Source organism: Malania oleifera, chromosome 7 (assembly GCF_029873635.1).
Source record: "Malania oleifera isolate guangnan ecotype guangnan chromosome 7, ASM2987363v1, whole genome shotgun sequence".
NCBI lineage: Eukaryota > Viridiplantae > Streptophyta > Magnoliopsida > Santalales > Ximeniaceae > Malania > Malania oleifera.
Window position 1 is genome coordinate 106231969 of NC_080423.1, and position 16527 is coordinate 106248495.

Below are 16527 nucleotides of genomic sequence, written 5' to 3' on the forward strand. Positions count from 1 at the left end.
AGGAGGCAGTCGACTTCATCGACGAAGCGTTCGTCGACGACGTTACATTTTGGAAAGGATAATCTCAAGGAAATTTTCAGCACCTCGTTAACAAATACAGGGGGCTCGTCGACGAGGGTATAATAGGAGCTCATCGACGAGAAGATACCGAGAGAGGGTTTTGGAGAAGTCTGAAATTTGTCGACGAAGGTGCATATTCGTCGACGAAATTTCTACAGGATTCGTCGACGAGGTGATGTGTCTCGTCGACGAATCTGACCCTATAAATAGTATAAATCCAAAATTAAACGTGAAAATTAAGGAATCCTCACACACTCTCTTTCTCCCCCTTCGGTTTCTCTCTCATTTCTCTTCGATTCTGGCTCCGTTGCTCGTCGGATCGACGATCTGAGGCCACCATGACACTCCTGGAGAAGTTTTCTGCATATTTTGCCGGAACAGATTGTCGATGGAACTCCGTTGAAATTCATCCCTGAGTTGAGGTAAGACTTTTTAAGCCAAATTTGGTTTTACGATAGTTATAGGAAATGATATGCACGTGAAAATACTGAAATTTAGTACTGAGAGTTTTCATTTTCAGGGTGTTGAATAGGAAATCCTACGGGTGTGAGACTAGAGTTTTTAGGGGCTTTTCTCAGTAGTCAGGTAAGGGAATAAATTAAAACAGTTATTTTTCACGCAAATTACTATTATTTATGAGCAAATTGATTTCCTGAAAAATATGTACGATAATTGAATATTATGGAATAAATGCACGTTTGGGGAAAATACTGCTATTGTGTTGAAATGTACATATATGTATGAGGTATTAGAAATTATGATTTTAGAATACAATGTATGGTTTTATATAGCAAATGTGTTGTATGCATATTATTTTATATGGAAGAATATCATGATATGACAATGATACGAATGAAATGTGTTTTGAGAAATTATGAAAGAATACAGTATATTATGATGTTGAAAATATATGATAAATTGATTATTTCAAGAATGATATACATACATGAAATGTTCGACGCGAGGCTGTTTTATGTATGATTTTGGCGCGAGACCGAATTTATGAAATGTTAGGCCCATTAATTGAACTGAGGAGTTTTAGCCCCGTAAGTGAGACCGGTTGGGTTCAGCTCGGAAATTGAACTACAGTTTTTCTCGTTCCGTAAGGAGAGGATGTAAAAGACTCTTGTTTCACCCGTTTAAACGAGTAGGTTTAATGGAATCCTTTAAGAGCATGCCCAAGGCGGGGACGTAGGCTGGTTTGGCCGAAGTTCGATAACAAATATTGTGTGCCACTCTCTCCTTATCCATTTAATTTATGCCATTTAAATTCAACATGTGTATGCTTGTTCATTTATGATTATAATTATTTGTATGCAAACTTTTATTTAAATAAGATATACTGCACATATATGTTCACACTTATAACTTAATCATTTTTCATACACCTTATTATATTAAATGAGATATGATATATGGTGAATCAACATAAATGTTTAATTTAGGTAAAATATTTTTAAAACCCAATTCACCACTCTCTTGGGACAATACCAATTCCAACATAAAGAAAAATGAGAAGAAAACTTATTTTTTACTGTATTTTTTCTCTCTACATCAAATATTACTAAAAATAAAAAATTATTCTAATATAATTAAAAATTTTAAAAAATTAAATGTTAATTGTAATATAAAGTAAAATTTTTGTTCATTGAACTTTTCTTGATAACTAAGTATGCGAAATTAAATATTTTCTATATATTTTTTCTTCTTTTCTTTCATTTCTCTCATATTTTTTAAATTTCAACCGACACCTTAATGCCTTACTCTAGTTTTGTTATGCTTCGTCTACTCCTAATAAATATTATTTGAGACAAACATGACTTTATTGTAAATTTTAGATTTTTGGTTGAAAAGGGCGAATTTACATTGCACCAAATTCAGCAATGAAAGCTTGCCACGCTGTCATCCGTTTTCCGAAGTGGAGGGAATGACTGGGGCCCAGGGAGGGCAGGAATGATTCATCACCACCCAATCTGCAACGTCATATACAATTTGGCACGTCATCATCTCGGCCCACATTTTTTGGTCCTCTATTAGTTGCCACTTGCCTAGTCGTTACGCTACTAAGCTGTAGATGTTCAGCCCAAATGGTTTGAAAATTTAATAATAATATTTATTTTTATTTTTACAAATTATATTTATCACAGAATTTTATATTATTTGGAATTACAATTTTATCCATCAATTAACTTATCTTAAAACATTGAGAGTAAGGATATTCGCTCTGTGAGCCAGCAAAAACGTGAATGGTGAGGTTTCTCTGTGAGCTAGAGACCATGGATGGTAATGAAGATGTGTTCTGAGAATCGAATTGGCCGAACGTCCAATTGATTTACGGAAACCGTATCCGCATTCAAACTTTATCCTAATCAGTGAGATCTGGGGGTGGAAGATGCTGATTCGTAAGTTTGATGTTGCACCAAGGGGTCCGAACGACTTGTTTGTGGCTGAAGTTCCTATGTAATAAAAAAGAGAGAAGATATTATGGACTTATAATTATGATGGTTAAAATATAACCTAAAATTTAAGTTAAAAAAGAATTTTTCTTAACTGGTATATAATATATGTGAATAGATTTGTGCTAAAGACTATTTTATCCTAATTAAGTCTAAGTTAAAATTATTAATTTTAATATGAATACCAAAATAGAAAATATGTACTAGTAACGTTTCATAACAGTAAGATATGATACACATTAATTATAGGATATTCTATTAATATTTGGATCCATTGCTACTTATACGTTATTGAGATTTATATAAAATAGTACTTTTTATTTGTATATAATCGAGTGCTAACAAAGTAAATTTTTGGTGGAAAAATTAAAAATTTTAAATATTAAAAATTAAATTTTTTAAAGTTTAAGAAAAAAAATATTACTTACGTAAATTCAAGAGGAGGTCATGTTAAAAATAAATAAATAAATAAAGTTAATGAGAGTCCAACTAACTCCCCAAATCACACTTCCAAGTCAAATCGCTTGTTCGTAATTTCAAGTCAAATATAGGGCTTTTCTGTCTTTCTATCCCTCCGAATTTCAAAATTTCTCAATTATTGTTCTCTCCGCCAAACCTCTCCCAGTCTCCCTGCATTAATTCCTCTCTCTCTCTCTCTCTCTCTCTCTCTCTCTCCTCCTCTCTTCAATTTCAGATTTTCAGCTATTCTCCGTGGGCTCTCTCTCTCTCTCTCTCTCTCTCTCTCTCTCTCTGATTCTGATTGAGATTTCTAGCAGCACAAATGATTCCTCAAGCTTCGAAGTCTGCAAAAATGGTGAACTCTGTACCCTAATCTACGCCCTTTCTATGTCTGAGCCTCATATCCACTCTGGAAATGGCGACATCGGCGTTCAGGTCGGCGACGAAGAGAACTCCAATTGGAGCATCTTCTTTGAGCACCGAAGAATCCAGCTCTTCCAATCGGAGCGCAGCTCGCCGCCGGTCCAGGAGTCTCAGTCGCTTCTCCCGCCGGCCGCCGGAGTCCGAATGCTACGACGAAGCGCCGGCACCTAGGGGCAAATTCGTCAATACGACCAGGGGGTCGATGTTCCCGGAGATCAGCCTCGACGATCTCGCAATCGAGTTGTTCTCAAATGAGAAGAGCGTCGAGCGAGGCCGGCCGTCGCGCCAGAGCCCTAACATTAGCTCGTCGACGGCGTCCTCCGCGTCTCAGAGGCGGGGAAGGTCGGTGTCGAGGCATGGCTCTCGAGTAGGCGGTGGAAAGAGTAGTGCTTGCGGTAGTTTCGGTGAGGGTCGGGTTGGTTCAGATCATAACCCCCGAAGAAGGCGGTCAGTTTCAGTTGTTCGTTATCAGATTAGTGATTCTGAGGTGAAATTCGCCTGCTTTTCTCTCGTGTTTACTTTTCAGATATTGCAGTTCTATTCTGTGTTGAAAATTTTTGAATTTTTTTTCCTGTGCTTAATTGGATATTTGTAGAATTGCCGTTTTATCGCGTCTGAAGTAATCGACTTTTTTTGTAAAAAATCGATAAACTTTCCAGCGGTTTTGTAAAGGGAAAATATATGGAAATGCTTTCCTTCAGATTGATTTTCGATGCTTTTAAACTAATGGCATGCCCCAATATCGAGTTTACATATTCTCCCGATGTAAGCAATGAAGTCTAAAACTAAACAGATAAGAAAGCGAATATACTTTTCGTCTCTGTGTAACCTCAAAATGTCACATCGTTGCTTTTTAATTTTTTTGATGTGAAGAAGATCTTTAAATAGAATCGATTATCCATTAATACCAATTATGTTTTTTTGCTCTATGTGAAATAATTATTCAATGTACGCTGTGAGTTTTAGACACACTGGAATGTGTTAGGCATCATAGCAACCTTGAGAATGGCTTTATTGTTAAAAAAATTTATATTAAGAATTGTGTTTCACTTCAAGAAAATTGCTGTACAGGCCATCATGGATATCAATTTAACAGTTTGATTGAAGGGGCAGGCAAGAAAGAGCTCTTTTATGCAATTTATAGTAAGCAAAACTGACAAAAAAATATTAACAATTGGAGGACTAGAATTTGATCAAAACCCCTACCAAGCCATTAATTTTTTTTATTACAACTTGATAATCTTCAAAGGTCTACTTGACGAGTGGATATTTGAATATTGTAATTTAGAAGTCATATGCCACTTGTAGGGCTTTCTTGCTTGAGAAATTCCTTGATTTGATGGCCATGCAACAGCCATGTATTAGGATTGTTTAGATATTTTCAAGGAGTATAAATGAAGAGTTTCCTTGGAATTTCTTGATTGTTAACCAATGTATTTTAATTTGTTGAACAAGCATTTTCTTATTTTGCAAAAATCTTCGTGTCTGTTGCATGATTTTGTGCCAAACTTCATGTTAATAATCCTAGGATTGTTTATTTTGAACTTAGGCTGATGATATGTGTCGATTTATATTTCATTCACTTTCTTTAAAAAAAAAAAAAAAAAACACAAAAATGAAAAACTAATTGTAGGTTCTTTAAGTAAATCTGCAAGCTTCTTGACTTATGTTGAACTTGGTTTCAAAACAAGTAATTTATGCTTTGTACTCTTCCATTCATGGTGGATTTCTTGGTGTTGGTGGATGTAGGATTTACAGCTGAATTACCTAATTTGTGTATGCATTATCTCTCTTTATTTTTCTAATTTTTACATTGTGATTTTGTGTGGATCATTTGTATTATTTGGCTCATTACGTTGTAGAAAAAGGAAAAGAAAGATACATATAGATACCAGAACCCAAAAATGATAGCATGATCTGAATAGGCTGTTAAACCATACAACATCTTCTCATAACAAGTGGGGACCTTAAACAAATTCTTTAACTTTTTTAATAAAAAGAATATTTTTATCACTTATAATTCAATTATGTGCAACATTTGCAACAATGTTTTAGAAGGCTATCAAAGCTCATTTTAATGCTTGCGTCAAGACATGCTCAAAATGGCTCGAGGCTTACCTAAAATTCCAAACCCCATGACACCAACAGAGTACACACCAAAACTTGTGCATTTGTACAAAAGTCATGGCTGATGCATTTTGGTTGTGTCAATCTCAAGTTAGATTTTGGTGGAAAATTTTAACCATGTGTTTATATGAAAAGGAATTCCTAATATGAGTTGATACCTCATACCTAAAACTCTTGAACCTCAACTTTTACAAAATAATTGAGAGATCTTAGATCATGAAATAACTTGAACTTTGTAATGTTATATAACTACTAACTTCTGGCATGATTTACTTAATGAATTAAAGTTAGTATTCTTTTTAAATGGCCAACAAGTAATTTGCAAAATATATTTGATCTTTAATTTTTTTTATAATTTTATTTTTTAAAAAAACTAAATTCTCAAAGGCTGGCCTTAAGGCTTTCACCTTTTAAGGGTTAAGATGCTTTGCTCTGCACCTTTTCCTTTTGAAACATTGAGCTGCAAACTTGCAAATTATAATGGCTTCATAAGTTTTTTCATTTCACAAGGTCCATTCCGCTCATCATCATCCCAATAATATGGGGTTTGCACCCAGTCACTTATGTCTTATCTCAAAATTTCTTGTATTTCCTTTTTTTTTTTGCATGAAAACCTGTCAGTTGGAAGATCACACACAATGTATTTTCTTGGATAGGATCCAAATAAGTGGATCATTATTTGGATCTTTATGTCTTTGTGGTATGCCCTTTCCTGGAAAGCTTTTGGTTCAGCTATGTCCCACGTTCTCTTCTACTAGAGAGTGCTTTTTATTGTTTAATCAGCTTCAGTCATGGCATTGTCCTAATGATGATATCAATGGAGTTCCTCTTGTTGGTATGGGTTCTTGTTCTGTGTTTGAAATTCTTGCGTTCTTGATGCTCACGAATATGCTTCAACAGGAAAATTAAATTGCATGTTTTGCTAAGTTTACTTGGTGCTTGGTTAAGATAATCACATGCCTGGAATCCCATGGGAATCCAAATTACTAAAGAAATAGATCGGGATGCTTTGTGGGTATAATGGATGCTCAGTGAATTCTTGATGCTCACCACAGAGGATTCCTAGGACTAACCAAATGAATGATCAAGGATTCCCAAAGGACATTCCCAGACGTCCTCATATTTCCTAAACCAAATGACTAGTTAGAATTATTGACTTGGAATTACTTTGCATTGTATGGTTGTATATTAAAAAAAAGTTATCTGACTTATCCCAGACTATGTGGTAAAAACTTTATAGTTTTTATCCTTTATTTTTGTGAGTTGGAGAAAATTTTGACTTGTATTTTTTTTTTTTTCAATGACAGAGTGAAGATAGTTCTCAGAAATCTTGCAGTCGTGGTAATCAGAATAGTTTTAGCAGTGGAAACAGCCAGAAGCCTTCATTGCATAAGCCATCTGACTTAAATCATCGGCAGGTTTTGGGAAGGTCTCAGAGCCAGAAAGATTTGTTGAAGTTAAATGATGGCTACTCTGTAAAATTCTCCATCTCTTTTGGATGAATGAATTATTTTGGTTATTTCCTTGGGAATTCTATTTACTATTATTTATTTGAGGAACAATTGAATAGACTATTGAATGAAAAGAAGCTGACCTAGACAGCAGTTTTAGATCCTTGCAACATCTTCATATTTCTGGTATCTCTCTATATGTTTAATCATCCTACTTGTTTTTATAACAAAGTCGAAATGATATTTTGGGCTTTTCAGAGTCACTCTTCTGCCTTAACTGATGATGAAGGGAGGGAAGGTCATGCTAGTAAAGATGGGGTCGAGAGAATAATACGGGCAGTTTATTCTCAGAAGAAGGTTGATTTTTTGATTTATTCTATAGAAAATAGTAGTTTTTTTATTTTTTGATTTGTAAAAATGATAATTTATTATGAAATGAGACCCTTTTCAGTTATTTATTTATTTATATTTTTGTATTCCATCTGCAACTTCTTGTTTTGCAATTTTTCAGACAGAGCATCCTACTGGGGATGATGATAACAGTGGGTTGTATGAAGCAATGCGGAAAGAACTAAGACATGCTGTGGAAGATATGAGAATGGAACTTGAAAAGGTATGCTAAGCATTCTATAAACCTGCTTGAATGCTCTTAATTTTTGTTTTTATCATGTGCCCAAGTTGCTGCATCTTCTATCTCCTTTGTTCAACTTTGGTCTTGGGTTTCTTGCTATTTATGCAGACCATGGTGAAAACCAAAGCCTCTGTTTTAGCAGGCAACGATTGCTTGCAGTCAAACAGCCCCGATGTTCTTCAGGCTGTCTCTACAATAAGAAGGAATTATGCAACGAAATTGGAACAGGTAGTCATAGTGCATTATCATTGCTCTTTCACTAATGACACCCCATGATCACGCTTCTCTTGTGATAGGTTATACCACCAATGATAGTTATTTTTGTACTGCAAGTCCAATATCATGTCTAATGCTTGATTGTCCTGAAGGATGGCACATGCCTTCTAGAATCTCTCTCATTTTTATGTTCCTTTTATATAAAAATTTTGAATGCAAAGGTTGTAAACATTTGATATGTTTATCGTCAAACCCTCTCAACTGATCTTTCACTTTTGTGCTTGTGTGCATGCATCCTTAATTAATGTGCTAAATGCCACTTATGTTATGCACACCCTAAATACTGGTTTAAGTCTTAGGCTTTTAGTACAAGGTATTTAAATGAAAGTTCCCATCAGTAGGCAAACAATTGTAGAGATTTAATTTAAGATGACCATGTTCTAGTCAGCTTGTAATACTGAGGGACTTAAATTTTCAGTCGGCGAAACGCAAGCAAGGTCTTTTAGCTGAAATATTATTGGAGGAGGAGCGTGGCAAGGAGCTCTCTAAGATTGTGAGGGAGCTGCTTCCAGAATCGAAGAACCCAACTGTTACGCAAAAGCCATCATGTGCCAGAAAGGTACTGCTGTATTTGTTACGATTTACATTTACAAGAATTTTCACTTTATTTTTGTCCAAATATTGACCATTTAATTTTATTTTGCTATATTGGTGTTTGTGGCCTGTGGAATGTGTTGCTGATCTTGGCCTAGCTTTTAATTGATGTGTTTGTAATTTCTCAGAGGAGTCATGATCGAAATAGGATGTCCAAGCGACTGAATGAAGAGGCGGAGAAATATTTTGAGGACTTCATTTCAAATGTTGAAGATACAGATATTTCATCCTTTGATGGAGAAAGGAGTGATGGGGGTTCAACTTTAGGAGGAACTGTGAAGCAGAAGGACCCTGCTGGGGAATTCGAAACTTCCCCAAGCCCAACAATATCTAAACCTGTTTCTGTTGAAATGGATGGTGTTGTTTTGCCTTGGTTGCAGTGGGAGACTAGTAATGACAGCTCACCCATGTCATGGCAAAAGAAGGAACAGCCACCCTTGACCCCGCAAACCTGTTTAAGGGATGCGCCACAGGTATTCTTGATTTCCTAAACTCTCTAAACGCTTTATTTGTGCTCCCCTTATGTCTGTACTGGACTTGTTGTCAAGAGGCTGACAAGTCTTTCACAATGTTGCATGTATTACATTATTAGTTTGTTGACCAAGCAGACTGCTTCACAAGCTAATAGAAACCCTATTCTAGATTTATGGCTCTGACAACAATTATGAAACCTTATCCATTGTTTATATTAAGCTTCTTGTGGACAAATTTGGATTAAGATTTAGTGGGTTGAAAGTTTAACTTTTATTGGTAGGCAGGGCTCTCTTTATGTACCGTAATATGCTCTAATATAGTTTATTGGATAAAACACTCAATTTACTTGCACAACATATATTAGCATTTCATTGTGGATGTTATGTTTCTATGCTTTAATGTTAGGACCCTGTGAGCAATTAGAAAAATATGACATCAAAAATTTAATGTGGTTCGGTCAATATCAACCTACATTCACGGAACACACCACAAATTCACTATTCACTGAAAAAATACAACTGACTTCTTCCTCTCACTCTCTTTCTTCTCTCTACTTTCTGAGTTTCTCTTGTACTCTCTTGTGCATTTCACATCTCTCCATAGCTTTCTATTTATAGGGTTTTAGAATTAATTACACAATTAAATACAATTAAATCAAAAGGAGAAGTTTTATTCGTTTAAATTAAATGATGGATAAATGTTGGATAACTGTTCCAGCTTGCAATAGCCCTTCACACGTCTCCAACTCAGCTTCTAGCTTTAGTTATATCTCCTGTCCCTAGCTACAACAATCTCTCACTTGGAAACAGAGACCTCAACTAGTATCATGAATAAATGATGTGCTCAAAATATGTTTTCAGGTATGAAAACCAACTGAAGTTGAACATTACGTGTTGCCGAGAAGATTTCCTAAGCTCTGGTACTGGAGTAGGAGGTGGTGGTGCAACAATCTGCTCCACATGTTCCTCTACCCGAGGAATCTCAGTATTCTACTTAGGATTTTCGATTTTCTGCTGATGTGTCCTTACACCTCCTAAAACATCATCCACATTTACAAAGGTTGTTTCAGACTCTATAGATTCTGTTGTGTCTTTGTACATCACAATTTCATCAAAAATCACATCTTTGCTTCTGATAACCTTTTTGTTTTCATCATCTCAAATGCGGTACCCATATTCATCTCCACCATAACCGACGAAAGTTCATTTTCGGGATTTCGGATTCAGCTTATTCCTGACATGATCATTGATATGTACATATGCAACACAACCAAAAATTTTCAAATGTGAAAGTCTTACCTCTTCGTTACTCAAAACTTCTTCTGGTAGATTATAGTCCAATGGTACTAATGGACTCTTGTTAATCAAATAAGTTGCTGTGTTGACTATTTCTGCCCAAAACATGTTTGGCAAGTCTGATTGCATAGGCATGTTTTTGGTTTTTTTTGTTAACGTTCTGTTCATCCGCTTGGCTACGCCATTGTGTTGAAGCAGACCTGACACAGTTTTTTCCATTCTGATACTATGCTCATAGCATAATTTCTTGAACTCGGTGTCAACATATTCTCTACCGTTATTTGTTCTCAGCTTCTTGATTTTCAAACTAGTTTCGTTTTCTACCATCGCTTTCCAAATTTTAAAAGCATAAAAAACATCAGATTTATACTTCAGGAAGTAAACTCATACCTTCCGTGAATGATCATCGATAAGCGTGACGAAGTAATGTTTTTCTCGTGTGGACGAAATGATTGTTGGTCCCCATACATCTGAATGGATTAGCTTAAGTCTCTCTTTTTTCGGGGTATTGATGTTTGTTTGGAAACGGACTCTCTTCTGTTTTTCAAATATGCAATCCTCACATGTGTTAATCTTCACCGTCTGTAAATCACTCAACTTACCCTTTGAGTGCATTACCCTGAGTCCCTTCTCACTCAAGTGTTCGAGTCGTTGGTGCCATAAGTAGCTATCATCATTTTCTGTAGCAATTGTAATAGACATACATGCATCAGGAGTTACATAAAGAGTATTACTTTTCTTACCTCGAGCAATTGTTAATGCACCCTTCGAAATCTTCCATTCATCACCAATGAAAGATGTGTTATATCTTTCATCTGCCAATTGACCAACTGAGATCAAATTCTTGCTCAGGTCTGGAATATACCTAACATCTCTCAGTTTTCATATTGACCTATTTATTTTGATCATCACTATCCCCTTATCGGTAATGTTATAAGGTTGATTATTGCCCAAATATATTTTACCGAAATTACCTGATGTATACTCTTCTAGGCAATCTCTACTGCAAGTACCATGGAATGAAGCTCAAGAATCTAACACCCAAGACTTCTTTTTGCTTTCTAAAGAGTAGATCAACAAATCATGTTTTTTTGAAGCAACATTTGCTTCTGTTTTTGCCCTTGTATCGTATTCTTTCTTTTGACTTTTGCACTGGTTTTTGTAATGACCAGTTTTTCCACAGTTCTAGTACTCAATAATTTTTGTGCGTTGGGAACCTATGTCCTGAGAACCTCTGGGATTTTTGGATTTAGATTGCCTGGGCCTATATCTGCCGTGGTGGTTTGATCGTCCATGCCTATTTCCTTTGCCTCGACTCTCCATGTTCAAGGCTGAACTTGAAGTGGAGTCATGGTTTGATTCAATTTCGATTTCTTTTGTCAAAATCATGCTGACGACCTCATTGTATACAAGTTTTGATTTTCCTGCGGAGCTACTAATGGCAGTAACAACATTATTCCAACTTTCGGGCAACTGACTGAGAATCAGTAGGACACAAATTTCATTATCAAACGTTATCTCGACTGAGGCGAGTTGATCCGACAACTCGTTGAAATTATTCAAATGCCTGTTGAAACTTTCACTTGCAGACATGCTCATAGTAAATAATCTTTTCATGAGATGTACCTTATTTGCGGCTGAAGGCTGCTCTTACATATTAGAGAGCGCATCCATCAGAGACTTGGTGGATGATATATGCTTGATATTGAACGTCACAGACTTTGACAACGTCATTCTGATGGCTCCGAGAGCTTTTTGATCAAGCAACTCCCACTTGTCCTCGTTCATAGATGCTGGCTTACCTTCCAATGGTAAGTGCAATTCTTTTTCAAATAAATAATCTTCAATCTGCATTTTCCAGAAACTAAAATTGTTGCCATTGAACATTTTGATTTTTGAGTTCTTTTCGTTTGACATCTCGATTTGTTGATTTATAGATGGAATTAGCTCAAATGGATAGCACGGTTGGTTCTGGAACGATTGAAAACCTTAGAAATGGTTTAAGTCGCTCGAAAAACAGACCCAAAACGACTCCGAAAAGCTTGATCAAAGTTTAAGTCAAGCCTAGTCAAATTTGGTTAACTATACTGACGTGGCAGGGGTGCTGACGTGGCACAACTCTACTGGCGTGGTAGGTAGCCGATGTGGTAGTGGGGCCCACTTGCTGACGTGGCAGTGGGGTCCACTTGCTGACGTGTCACTGGGTCCATCGACTGGCGTGGCAGTGAGGTGGGGCGCTCACGTGGCGGCTGACTTAGCAACGCGGGTTCTGAGACGGTGGGTCAGATTCGGGCCGAGGACCGGTTCTTGGGTTGATCCGATCTGAGTGAGTAGACGAGTCGGGTCGGGTTTTTCCCGGGTTGGGTTGAGGCGGTTCGGGCGAGGAAGACGCATGGCAACTCGTGGGGCGTGTGAGAAGCAGGTCACCGGCTCGTGTACGGCGTGTGGCGAAGCGTCCTGCTCCGGTGAGGCGTGTGGTGGCGCATGAGGCTTTGTCTGAGCTCCTTTCGAGCTCCAGTTTGTGCAGTTCTCTTTGTCTCGGCGAGGTGAAGGTGGTGGTGGCCTCAAAACTCAGTTTCAAGCCACTGGACAGAGTTCTGATTTTGGCGTACAACTCTGATATGACTTTTTTGCTCTAATCGGGCTCTAATACCACTTGTTAGGACCCTGTGAGCAATCAGAAAAATATGACACCAGAAATTTAACGTGTTTGGTCAATATCGACCTACATCCACGGAGCACACCACAAATTCACTATTCACCTGAAAAATACAACTCTTTTCTTCCTCTCACTCTCTTTCTTCTCTTTGCTCTCTGAGTTTCTCTTGTACTCTCTTGTGCATTTCACACATCTCCATAGCTCTCTATTTATAGGGCTTTGGAATCAATTACACAATTAAATACAATTAAATCAAAAGGAGAAGTTTTATCCATTTAAATTAAATGATGGATATATGTTGGATAACTGCTCCAGCTTGCAACAGCTCTTCACACGTCTCCAACTCAGCTTCTGGCTCTAGCTATATCTCCTATCTCCAGCTACAACATTTAATTGCTCTCTTGAAACTTTTTAGATGGCAAACAAATGATTGTATATGTAGATTATGTCCACACATGTTGTCACGCCCCGAACCCGCAAGTGGGTCCCAGGTGTGAATTTAAGTAAGCTAACCTGTCTCTGTATCAATTTAACATACATGATACAATACAAATAAGAGGGTTCGACCCCATGGGGTACACGATTGCCCTATATACAAACATACAAACGTCCATACTCATCAAATACGCAGCGGAATACGGTCTTTTATACATGAATAAGATCATACCAGAATCTATACAAACTAGGACAAACATTCCCATAATTACAGCACGTATTCCAGGTGTCAACGAAACTATCCTGACAACCCGGATACCAAAACTCGTACCTAAAAGGTACTAGCAGTAGTTACGACACCCCTTACTTCCGTACGCTAGGATGCTACTTACCGCTACCTGAAAGACCTGAAAAAAATATTGTGCGTACATTCGGGGTGAGACACCTCTCAGTAAGAAAGAAAACAGTTTATATCAGTGTGTGACATACCAGTGTCATTTTACATACTTCGTAACACTTACATACGATACAATTTGAAACAATTCGTACAGTTTCATACAAATACATACAGTTCCAGTATTTTTGCAAAAACCATTCCAGTTAATACGATACCCAACATTCATACCTACATACATACATACGGTTAGTGTTGTCACACTAGTTCACAACTACACCAGGTCACCTTGTCTCACAGCGATTACATTGTCACATACGCAACTACGTTGCGACAATCAAGGCCCAATGATGAATCCATTGCTTCATACGCAACTACACAAGGTCACCTAGTCTCACAGCGGTTACGTTTCTACACATGCAACTACGAAGATCTACGACTCAGGCCCAATAGTGAATCCATTGTTACATACGCAACTACACAAGGTCACCTAGTCTCACCCCGATTACATTGTCACGTGTCAAATTATGTTGCGTCGACTTAGGCCCACTGTGAATCCATTGCTACATACGGTGTAGATCACACCTTCGGTGACCAGCCGAATCATACTGGTGATATTTCACACCCCGGATATAGAGCTTGCCACTCTCGGCGTACGGTGATTAGCTGCCCCTAGCCGATTTCACAAAACTTGGAAACATTTTGGAACTCACGTCCTTATACATTTCAGCGTATGGTAATTAGCCGCCACATAGTTGTTTTACAAATACCTGGTACAAATACATACATCCATACATACCACAATTATTTGGTTTACAGCAAATCATATCATTTACAATTTCAAATATACATTTTATGTAAATATGGATTACAATCACCTCAATAATACAGTTTAAACAAGATAAACGGTTTTCCAAACAAAATAGAGATGATACCCGAAATCCTCAATTTTCCTGAAAGACTGTAACCCGAAAATCCCGCATTTTTACCCGATAGATTTCCCCAAATAAGTAGTCAAAACATACATACGATCGTAGCCTACGGACTTACTGATCCTGATTTTGAAAATGGACTGATATAAATAGAATCCCCTTACCTTAATCCGAATTCCAACTACAAACTTTACGGTCCTCAAAACTACAAACTGAGACACCAAAACCTACAAATCATAGTACAAAACATGCTTACAATCCGTACTACTATACATATATCGAATTAGAAATGAAAACCGAACCTTACCTCGATTTTGGCCCGAAATTCGAAATCCTTCGAAATGAGATTCCGATCCAGTAGAAACGTAGAGAACCTTTCACTGATCCTCGCAGTAACTTTGGATTAGTGAATCCGGCGACAAACGGCGAAGGAATCGAAGAGAGAGAGAGAGAGAGAGCTTCGAAATCTAGAGAGAGAGAGATAATCCATAACATAGCAATGAAGAAACCCAAAAGATCCTTTTATAGACCTTTGAGCCGAGGGATTTCGTCGACGAAAACGTGCATTTGTTGATGAAAAGTAAGGGATTTCGTCGAGCAATCGGAGATTTCATCGACGAAGCTTGATATTTCCAATTTCCGTCTCTTGACTTTTTTTCGTTGACGAACCTCTGAATTTCGTCGACAAAAAGTCTTCTATCTTCGTCGATGAATTATGTCCTCGTCGACGAAGTCTGCAAAATTTCCCTTTTCACCCCTCTTTTACAATAAACATCCACATTTCATGGTTCGGGTTATTACAAATATACATATATTATACATCATTACTGTATTATGATTCATGGGTGCTATTTTTTGGTTGGCTTCCAGGCAGTGATAGTATATTTGGGATTCCCAAAATATTTGCTAGGCTTCTTCATGTGGTTTGAGTGACAAATATTTTTAAGTTCATTCCCTTGCCCTGTCCTCTTTCCTATCATGAAAAGAAAATTTTTCGAAGACTCTATCCCTGAAGATTTTGTTAACCCATGAGAAACTTCAGGTTTGCAAATGTAGTGTCGAGCAAGAGATGGATTTTGGATTCAATAACCCGGGCTTCATGTAATTTTTGTTTTTCCACCTACCGTTATTATCAATACATTTCTTTTTAAATTTTATCCTCGTTAAATTTCTTCTTACTTACGTTTTCTTTTAATGAATTACGCTTGTTGCCATAGGAAGTAATGACTGCGCAAGATCGAAGCAATCATTCTGCCAGCAGCCGAGGGAGTTGGACTCCAGGAACCATCGATACCCTTCGCATGGAGGCGAGAAAAGACACAGGGACGTGGGAATCTTTTTCGTCCGGGACAAGAAGATCACGGTTTGACATGGATGAATATCTCAATCTTCAGAGTAGTGAAGATCTTCTCTTCGAAACATTCAAGCAACAACGAAGAATCAGTTCAGGTGGTCTCGTGCTTTGTAACAAAATTCTTATCTAGCCCACGTTTGATGGTTGCTTTTCTTTTATTTACTTCTCCCCATTCTGAAACCTGGTGAATTATGTAAATTTTTTTTTATTTAATATCATTAAATATTTTCTTTCCCCGTTTGAAATTCCATGGCCTTTTATTTAGCATCAAGAATGGTTGATTTTACACAAGCACAGTACGAGCTCAAAGTTTGAAATTGAAGAATTGAAGTTCATATTCTGAACATGTTTAGATTACATTACAATGTCCTTTTCGAGCTCCATGAATTTATATTTATTCGTATTTGCCTAATGAACATATGTATATTCAAATATCTTTTATAGGTTTTAGGCTCTATTTGTATTAAGAATTTTTTTTTTTTGGAAGAAAAGGAAAGAAAAGAAAAG

General features: G+C 37.1%; 1 protein-coding gene across 1 annotated transcript; it reads left to right on the forward strand.

Annotated features, from left to right (window-relative positions):
* The first annotated feature begins 3132 nt into the window (after window positions 1–3132).
* Window positions 3133–16265, forward strand: LOC131159339 (uncharacterized). The gene is made up of 8 exons (XM_058114188.1): window positions 3133–3885; window positions 6833–7000; window positions 7235–7333; window positions 7488–7589; window positions 7716–7835; window positions 8302–8442; window positions 8606–8950; window positions 15884–16265. The coding sequence occupies exons 1-8, from the start codon at window positions 3391–3393 to the stop codon at window positions 16148–16150; spliced, it is 1737 nt and encodes a 578-aa protein (XP_057970171.1). The 5' UTR covers window positions 3133–3390; the 3' UTR covers window positions 16151–16265.
* The last annotated feature ends 262 nt before the right edge of the window (window positions 16266–16527 follow it).